The 10,753-nt window shown below is 33.6% G+C and overlaps 1 protein-coding gene across 4 annotated transcripts in view; it reads left to right on the top strand.

The window, feature by feature from the left end:
- inaD (inactivation no afterpotential D) overlaps window positions 1-10,753 on the top strand; it is a 217,280-nt gene that overhangs the window by 199,967 nt on the left and 6,560 nt on the right. The window contains exon 24 of one of the 4 annotated variants that reach the window (XM_071589101.1): window positions 5,170-5,185. The exons of the other annotated variants lie outside the window; for them this stretch is intronic. Coding sequence (XP_071445202.1) covers window positions 5,170-5,176 — 7 coding nt within the window. The 3' untranslated portion in view covers window positions 5,177-5,185. The remainder of the gene's footprint in view (window positions 1-5,169; window positions 5,186-10,753) is intronic. 4 annotated transcript variants of the gene reach the window in all.

Genomic DNA, 10,753 nt, shown 5'->3' on the forward strand with positions numbered 1-10,753 from the left:
GTTTGTTATTTGTTTTCACATTTGAACTGTGAGCTCTAAATCATTCAAGGAGATGAAGGTAAGAAGACACAAATTGACCAAGAACATAGTTATACCAAAATTTGATGGTTTCTCTTTCCTAAATTAGGTCAATGCACTATTTGAATAAGCATTTCAATTGGTCCTTTACATATATTAGACTACCTTTTGCTGTGCAATGGACAATTCAAGATATTTTTCCATCATAGTACAGCATTCATATAACATTTCCATGGCATTCAATTAACAGTAAGTGAGTTCTTCCGGCCTTACTAATGCTGAAACAAAGGCAAGAAGCTCCTTTGACCAAAAAAAAAACTCATTTATGGCAAAAGGTTTTCCTTCCTTGTTTCAATTGCAGTTTTGTCTTTGCATAATCATTCCATGAGGCGTGTGTACTCCATGAGAACTTCAGCTATTTCAGTACAGTGGCAGGTCTATTGGCACATCAAGAATAGGGGCATTCAGGCATGGTCTCATCTGCACACAGCTTTCAAATTAAACCTCTCTCTACTTTAAATGTACCTTGGGATGTAGTGACCCCTGAGAAATTGATGAATTGACTCCAAAAATTTCTTTCCTTTGGCCCGTGGTGATGACCATCGCTTTCTTGTTTGCATTGTCTTCCACACCTCTCCCCCTGTCTTCTGCCATACTGACACTCTAAATTTCTTCTCACACCAACTTTAGCAGGTTACAAAGAAAACAGTAAACGCATGAGTCCTTTTATGGGACTTTGGTTCACATTCTGTGGAGCTCCAAATGGACGAGATAAGAGTTTTGCTACTGCGCCATTGAAAACCCCAACTTTTTACCATAAAATTCATTCTCTTAAGTCACTTGCAATTAAATCTTTCTCTGTCAGAAAATTTGCAGTAAAGGCTCTTTTTGTCATGCTGCTTTCATCTTATTATGTCATATTTACAAGGATTTTTGGTCTCAAGAATGACTAAAATTACTAGTCATTTCATATGGTCAGCCCATAAATCTATCTGCTTTATGAAGAAATAAGCTATCTGATGGCAATTGCAGAGTAGGCCAGGGTAGTAAACAGATTTTCTCTTAAGGTTACTTACATGAATATCCTTTACATTTTGCATAAGTGCCATTGATATTGCTTCTTCAAACTTTTCATAAAATGAATTCATCCGAGCCTGATTTTACTCATAAGATATGATGATGCTGGTCAAAGGAAGGGATATGGATTTGAAAATAAATTGTTTGGGATTGATTTAGGGATATACTGTAGAAGAGGGCCCCACATTTGCTCAGACATGAGTGTTTTTTTTCTTTTTCATGTTATTTTTTTCTGTTGTCATGTTACATCATGAACTTAAACCCTGGAGAATTAAGAAAAATAATAATTCAACTTATTTTAGAAATATATCAATCCAGGATCACTTTTACTTCAAAGATGGCTGAGGAAAATAAGTGATATGGAATGTTTGTTGAGTTAAGATAGAGGATTTTGCTGTCATCATTAAAATATGATCTTCTTTTCAACGGTTATCTTCCTATCCATTACTAAAAAAGAAAGAAAGACTCATACTTTTCCACAGATTTTATTATACGGTACAACGCGTTTCACCGACTTGCGGCATCATCAGGTACAAATTTGCAAAACAGACAAAGCAAGCATATATACCCTCAGGACAGAGTGGGGGCGGGTCTGTCCTGAGGGTATATATGCTTGCTTTGTCTGTTTTGCAAATTTGTACCTGATGATGCCGCAAGTCGGTGAAACGCGTTGTACCGTATAATAAAATCTGTGGAAAAGTACGAGTCTTTCTTTCTTTTTTAGTAATGGATATTAATTACTTCCACGAAGTGAAGCCTGAAACAATAGAATGTTATCTTCCTACATCATCCATTGCCAGATTCCATGGAATACCTAAGAGTTTTTTTAGGAGGCATACAGATGCAGAATTATACCGATGACAGTTTAAATCCAAAGACTATTTTTCTTATTCTAAGCCATTTCATATGGTGTTCAAAGATTTCATCTGAACACAAAAATGCTGAAGGATTACCCGAGAGCATCAACCATATAGTCAGAACTGTAAGCATCTTTGCTGCATTCACTTTTTCCAGTTTCTTCTCTCACTCTTAAAACCAATGTCATGATAAAGAAATGAGTGCAAGTGAAGACTATCAATGCTTTGGACTTTGTTTTGAATGGAGATATTATACTCTTTCTAATTTACTAGCTTTGCCCTTGTGAACTGCCACACTGAACCCAAGCTATAATTTTTATAGAACTAAAATATGCATTGAATGAATGTTTTTCATTCAAAGTTCTCCCAAAATTAATGAATGCAAATTATGAAATCAACCTTGAGCTCCTAATTCATTTTCCATCCCATTCTCCTTCCATCTCAAAAAATCTAATTTCATAACCTCTGCCCAGTTTATTGAACTTTTAAATTTGGAGTTTGCACATGGGTCATTAGTGCCTTAGGAACTTGAAAGTTTATAACTTGCCTTCTGCAAAGGCAAAATGACATTCTTGTATGTTCCAGTTTATTCACTCAAACCAGGACTTCGTTGAGTGACAATGCCCCTCCTGTCATCTTTAAACCATTTCACAAGTGGACTGCAACATAGGAAGAGTGGAATTGTGTTAAAAATTCAACTTCTTTTCTAATTAGTGATATTTTTAGTGTTTAGAAATAATGCAGAGAGACTGAGGCATGGCCTACAGTTGCCAGGCTAATGAAAGTAGAGCTTGAATGAAAAAAAACATATGCTTTTTTTTTTACTAAGGGGAAGCCATCATAATAAAATTGAATTTGTTGTCAAGTATTTAATTTCGATTCATATTTCTTTAATGACCTTAGCAGTTTCATCTGATATAACCTTTTTTACACTGCCATCCAGTCACGATTTGCCAAGTTATTTATTGCTTGCCACTCTGATTTTGGCCATGAAAAGTCTGCAAATGCAATTTCACTTGTGGTTGAAGGCACTTGGTATATGGATTCCTGAATGATTTAAAATGGGGAAGCCAACTGGTGTAAAAGTAATTTTTTATGAATCTCTTTTATGCTGTAGTATGCCAATGGCTGGAGCAGTGTGCCAATACTTTATTGCTCAGAGAAATCAAAATAGCTAAATTTCTCCAACATTAATAGAGTTTTTCAAGTAATGCTTGGTTTCATTTGACTGTTAATGAAGGCACTAATTATCCACTCGTCAGTTCCTCAGCAAAAAGATGGCAATAATGATGAGTTGGTGGATTGAAAAGAGTTTTTCAAGGTATTTCTGGTGGCTTTCCCTTGTCTCCCCAGTTTCCATTGGTGCTACTTAAAACTTTGCAAGTAAGGGTAAGGAGGTCTTTCCCCTTTTATGATAGCAGAATATTCAGTGATTAGTGTTCAAAATTTGTTGTTGAATGCAGCTTGCCTCTTTTTACGCATAGCCAAATCAGGGGATATCCCTTACTCTTATTTGAACAAAAATTCTAGTTTACAGACTTCTTAAAAATCTATAACTTCTGCATTGCCCAATATATATTTTGATAGTTTATATTAACTATTGTATTAAGTATTTTAATGATTTTTATTGATTTTTTAGGATGTAGATCTTTCATTAGGGTGCATCTGTGCTGAAAATACAATTTAGGTGGAAATAGAAGTGTGTCCTTTTGTTAAAGGTCACTTTAAATTTTCCTCATAAACAAGTATAGAAAGTGAAAAATTCTCTTGAGTTAAGTAGAATATTTTGTCCTTTCATGTACCATTATAGGTGTGGCATTTTAGTTATGACCTAACAAACTTATTAGGTTGGACCCTTCAGGCATATTGAGGAAAGGATTGAAGCCCTAAAATAATGCCCGTAAATTAAAGCTGTTGAGCTTAAAATTTTATTTACATTAACATACATATGTATTAAATAATAAATGCCTTTCCTTTTCTGAAAAGCCTGTGTGATATGCTTAATGCTTTATGTTAATTGCACTAATGTACTATAATGAAAACAATCACCAAGACATTTTTATTTGAGCATGACTTTTATTTTTCTCTCTCAAAATATTTTGCATCACATTATCACGATGATGTCTATAAACTACTTATGTAAAGCTACCTCACCACATAACTTACTCATTTATATGAATTGATTGGCTTTGGCTGCTTAATAAATTAACTTTCACAGCCATGTGAATCTGCTCAGAAATGTACTGCTTGTGAAACATATTTGGTATTTTTGAAGTTGTTTACTATGTTATTCACCATAAAGCTTAATTAAAGGGATAGTTCTGTAATGATTTACATACAAGTTCACAGTTATTAATATCTTTAAACTTAACGTTTCTAAGCTCATTGAAACATATTGGTAAACTCCCATTAGCTACACACATCAATTTTTCTTGTCCACATTTTAGGAAAATGAACCAATAATTTTGACTAACTCCAACGTGACTCATTTCATTAAATACTCAAATATTCTTAACTCTGTCCGCTGTCCCTACCTGCAAAATTGAATGCTCCAGGAAAATGGGAGGATAAATGTTGCAAAGCATTTTATTGCACAACAGATGGAATTTACTAGTACCTAGTACTTATTATCAGTGTACCGAATGGCCCAGGATTTTATTAATTTTCTATCGATTGCTTGTGGCTCTAGCTTGAAAAATTCTAATGGGATTAACATGAAAGAACACATTCCTTTGCCACGTAATAGGTCCTGGCTACAGTTTCAGTTTTGGCAAGTGGAAGAAAAAGAAACCAAATTCGATTATTGAGGTCATTTAATTTTTGGAACATAGGTAGTATTATTCTTATGATAAATTAATTCATGCCTAATATTTATATTTAATACATAGGTACTTGTTCATTTTATTGCTTCAACTCATCTGCTACTTATAAAATTTCAAAGCATTGTCACATTCAAGGTGAAAAGTGCATTAGTTTGACAAATAATAACCCATGTTGCACAATGTCTAAAGGTTTAAGAATCACTAAATGGCTTTTGTCAAATAATTTTAGGTGCATGATGCATTGAGGTTTCTTTGTGAGCAACTTTTATTATTTAGCATGTCAGATTTTTGTCTTATGTGATTGTAAGAAGCATGCATGTGGTCTGATTTGTGTATGTGATACTGTATGTGATGGGTTTATTGTTTTCTTCCATGCTGACACTCTCGCTTTACAGGAAGTAATCACTAAAGGTTAGTGTTCACATAATCCATTACTTCTTCACTAAGCTTACTTGCTACAAAGAATCAGCTTTTTCGTAGTTACCTACTTTTCTAATTAATTTACTCTGTATATTCTTGTATTCTACTGAATAGAAATGTTGGATGCACTACTTAAGTTTTTTCTGTACATTTATTTCCAATAGCTTATAAGTTTTTTCACTTGTTGATTTAATTTAAATTTTCCCTAAAATATAACTGTTGGTACTGTGATAACATTGAAACTTTATTTCAACATGTAAGTATTGCAGTGCTAGATTAAAAAAATATATTCGAGCCATTTAATGTTAATTCAACAAACTATCAGCATCATCCCAGAGATTGCTCAGACTTTCTGTGCCAAAGTGATATCCATCCAAAATTGAGCCACATGAAATATTTTTATGAGTCAACAATTTTTCCAAGTTTGAATACCAATTGAAAATATCATCTAAATGCCGTTAAGGTCCCAAATGAGCCAATGTACCTTCATTATTATAAATGATAAAATATCTAAAATAATCTGTTTTAATAGATGAAGGGATAAAAGGAAAATGACTCAATTAAAATTTTTGAGTGGCATATCTTCTGCAATGTGAAGGAGCAGAACAAGATAGGGAGATTTAGTGGTCACGTATGCATAATTAGTATTTATTTTGCTCCTACTGTTATTACTGACAAATATTAAGCCATGAAATGGAGAAGAGTTACTGAATAATCAAAACTGCCAATATGAGACCATTATCACCACAACTGAAGGCTATCATCCCAACTGAAGTAATTGCAGTAATTACCTACTGCATTTCTACTTGTAATAGAGTCTAATGTTATATTGCATTATCAAAAAGCATACAAAACTACCCGTACTGTGGACAACAACAGCATCTATACTTTAGATAGCCTTTGAACCCATGAAGAATGAGTCACCTTGTGGTTATCTACCTCACCATCCCTACTGTCCAAGCTAAAATCATATATTGCATAAGTTCATCATAAAAAATAGGTAGTTTTTATTCATGCAATTAAGATAATTAAGTCATTACAAATGAAACCATGCCAAAATTAAGAAAGTAAGTTCTGCATATTTATGATAGAAAAGGTTATGATGTACCGCAAGTATTATTCCAGCCTTTGAATGTCCTTGGGCATTGCCCCACATCATAAACAAGTAATTAACCATGGCACTTCCTGGCTCAAGAACTTGTATGGAGTATTAAATGTATTCTACCTCCTGACTATAGTATAATAATGAGTTAGAATGTGATGAATCTTTCCACTACTGGCATTAATGAAATCATCCGCTGATTTAAAATTATCTCCATGACATATGCTATCTAATAATGTAATATCTTTAACATGTAATATATATTTGTCTGAACACACTGTCTGCACATGACAGACCCTGTAAAACAATTTTGAAAATACTTTTAAAAAGAAATTTGTAAATCTTTTGGGCCTGACCAATGTCACAATTTGAAAAGTAATTGCCTTTTGCCTGGCAAGGGAGATGGTCGGAAACAATTACTCCATGATGTACTCATGACTCATTGTCCTTTTTAAGCTGTTCAAGCCTTGAACCAGTAATTATAAATTTCAAATCCCATTGCCCCAACAGGAACACAGTATTTGGGTGCAAATAAAGAACAGAATAAAATTTTCAATTCTCCCCATGGTGTATTTATCTCTTGAAATGTATGACATTTTTCCCTTAGGTTTCCTAGTCAAATCTCTTCAATGGACTCTAAAATATCCTTTAATACTCCTGATGTCTTTGATGCCTGAAATTTCTCTCCAGCTCTGAATGAAAGGATATAACTTGGTCTACCTATTCTTTTGATAGTGCTTTACCATGATCAGCTTCAGAAATACCTACATAGAATTAACTGCTAAGATAGGAGTGCCTTCATTATGTAGAGTGACACAAAAAGTCATGAGCGTTTGAGGTAGTTCAATAGTGAGTTTTTAAATGTTTATTTTAATTGTTGAGTCATTTACCCTGCTACAGCAATTTATTATCTAAACAGTGCTGTGTTCTGTGAGTGCCCTTTGATTTATCCCCATTCCTCCACCCCATTAAAGGATTTTCTTATGACATGTATACTTGCCACTATATACAGTTTTTCTCTGTGGAATGCCTTTAGGATTTTTAATTACCATTCAATACTATGTCTACTCCTATTTACCCTGGAGGTTTATTCATACAATGTAATATGAAGTCTTAATAATTCCCTCTTTGGTGCCTCTCTTAACCTCAGGGGTTCTTTACCATCCTACTTAGCTGCTCTAAATCACAAAATTATACATTTATTTCTAAAATTAAAAGCTCATGAAATGTTATTAAAAGTTTTATGTTGCGTAAATTTAAGCATTTTCTGCACAGTGAAGGTAGTTTTACTCTTCTTTGATGGTAAACAGTTGAGTTTTCTTAATGTAGTGTAGTTTTTTTATAAAAATTTCAAACTTCCATATTTTCATGTAAATTATTTTTATATAAAGTAATTTCATCTGGTTTCATTTGGGATATTCATGAATTGATACAGAAAGTTTCAGCAAAATTCGACATGATTCTGCTAAAAAGACACTTTAATTTGTTGAATTGGCATGGAATAACCTATTTAATATTTAAAATGTTAGTTTCAATGAATTATGATAGCCCACATATTTTTCCTCGGTTGGACTTAAAATCAGTTTTTTGGGCTTAATTATATTTAAACCATTTCCAAAGATAATTGTAAGTCAATAGTAGATGGATAGATTTCAGATAAATGTTGACTTGACCCATTGATTTGAACATTTGGATATTATTTTTCATGTAAGTGTCTCCTTGGCTATGTTATGATTGGTCAACAGAACATGCTGGAAGTGCAGTTTCTTTTAACTGAGGTGAAATGAAGGATGGCATGCTTGAAGGAAAAATGTATGAACATGCAAAGGTATATGAGACCTGGCAATAGTTCAGAAGGAGATTTGATTTGGATGCACCAAAACGGAAATTTAAACTGGAATCCATGATTTTAAATGTATGTTGCAATTTTATGTAGGGCTTTATATTAGTGACTGATTCACACATTTTGGGCCAGATGATACTGGATGACCTGCACAACTGTAGGCAGTGAAACAATCTATGTGAAAATATGAACTTCATTCATTTTTTATACCATTAAATCATATTTACAAACTTGGCATAACTACACATACTGAGTTAATACAGTCATATTTAAGCTAGCAGTTAGTGCGCTATTAAGAATAATCAGGTAGAGGTTGTTTTGAATAGATGAACATGAGAATCACTTTTACAATTGTAGTTGTGGGTTTTGCTTGTTTAGATCTTTTCAAGGGGAACCTTCTCAAGAAAATGGCATTTGTTTATGGATAAGTTATCACCAGCCTGAACAAGGAATTTTAGTTATTGTTATTTCAATAAGTTTAGATAATATTTTGAATTGTTGCTATTTCTGGGGAATTGTTTGAGTAATATGGCTGCTATCACAAAGATATGACACATTCATAAACAGCACTGGGGAATAGTAACCTTGAGGAGCTCCAAACATGAAGGAGTACCCAGTGACACATTTATACCGCATTACAATGAAGGTAAAAGATGCTGAGCTATGCTATATTGTATATTAAATTCTATTGTTACTTCCATCAATGTGGTGTTAACAATATGGCATTTGATTTTGGACTGGATATGCCTAATACAATTAAGCAGTTCATATGTGCAGCCTCAAAGTTGTAGCTTTTCTTCTTTATGAAATTGGATATAGCAACACCTACGGATGAAATTCATCATATGCTTTCCATTCTTCCTGCATATAGCCAAAATCAACAGTGGTAATGGCACAGTTTTGTTTCTTCATTATAATTAGAGATCAGTGATTGGCATCCGCGCGATTATATTTTTCTCACACAGGGTATCATTCATGTTCTGATTCCACAAACATGTTTCAAGTTTTTTTAGCCTCAAAATCAGGGTATGCATCAATAATTAAATAGAAATTACCTCAATGAAGAATTCAATTTTAACTTTCTGAAATTATGAATTTTATTTGACAGTAAAAGTTTGTATCTTCTAGCTTTCTTCAAATCTTTATATTCCTATCTGCAAATTTTATTTTAATTCCATTGATCATCACTATCCATGCAATCATAGTATGTATAATGAAAACAGTATTTAGGAGAAATGAACTGTTTTGAACATTTAAAAAGTGAATGGAAGTGCTGTTTCATAGCACATCAACATATAAACAAGGGGCCTTTTAGCAGAGCCATTAGTATATTTTTTACTTAGGGACACCCCTCATTGTCTACTGGTTCAATATACTATTAGAGTAGGAATAAAACAAAGCCTTAATGAAAAATATTCTTTGGCTTTTCCTAGACCTTGGCAGCTATTATTTGATTTTAAAAATATGACTTTTGTGATATATATGCAGGAATAAAAACTCATATACAGGGGCTAAGCATGGGTTATTGCTATCTAGTTCCTTCACTAGTGCCACACATCAGGGAGTCATAATGAATATTTGATGTGAAAAGCAGCACAAACCACATAATTATGGTACATTTCACCTTCATTTTTTGGTCACAATAATTTGCCTTAACTTTTGCAATGTGACAACGATTTTGTTGTGCTTTGCTATCATAGCAAAAACTGGGTGACTTTTTCCATCTCAGAACCTGATTCTCCAGAGCATTGAATCTGATGACATTGCCATATGTGATCAGATGTGCACACAACCCTTCTCTTTAACCTCACCTCTCTACCCTGGGGAGGTCGAGTTCATTTTTGGAGACAGATTAATTGGCCAAATCCCTCTTCTTGCCTGTTGGTGCTTCCATGTGTTGCCCAAGTGCTTTGTCAGCAGATCCCCTGCATGCTCTTCACACTGTCTCATGTGAAAGTACACATTTGTGCTGTGAACATACATCTGTAGTGACTGGTCCTTCCGAAACTTTCCTCTTTTGGAGTTGTCACATTATTATTTAGTGACCCTGGTCGCTTGCATGATCTGACACATTCCCAGTGTTATAATGAAATGTGTATGTACCAGTAAAACCACATCAATCAATTAAAAATGTCATTACAGGAACATCACATAATGCACAAATTATTTGTTACTTTAAAACATGATAAAAATACCTCCATATATGTATGTTTAACAGCAGCATATGGACTATATGAATAATTTAAATTGTATATATGTAATCACCTATATAAGGAATTGGCCCTTAATTAGTTATTATTCGTGAATTATCAGTGACAATATGTGTCTACTTTGCTTTTCAAAGTAGCACTTCCAATTTTATTGGCTCATGCTTAATGGTTTTTCACTTTGGTCTAAAAAGGTTGTTATCTTATACACTTTTCACTTTTAAGTTTGATTCACACTTTCATACTTCTATAGTCTTAACAAGGACTTGCATTGCTAGAATTTCATGTTTGTTAATAATGTGTACATACAACTTTTTACTGTGCCTCACTGCTGTTGGTTTCATTGCAGTCTGTGCATTTCTTGTAGTGGTGTGCATTAAAATTTTTCTCATGGACAGCCTTGATTG

The sequence above is a fragment of the Hetaerina americana genome, unplaced genomic scaffold (genome assembly GCF_022747635.1).
Source record: "Hetaerina americana unplaced genomic scaffold, ioHetAmer1.1.p SCAF_33, whole genome shotgun sequence".
NCBI lineage: Eukaryota > Metazoa > Arthropoda > Insecta > Odonata > Calopterygidae > Hetaerina > Hetaerina americana.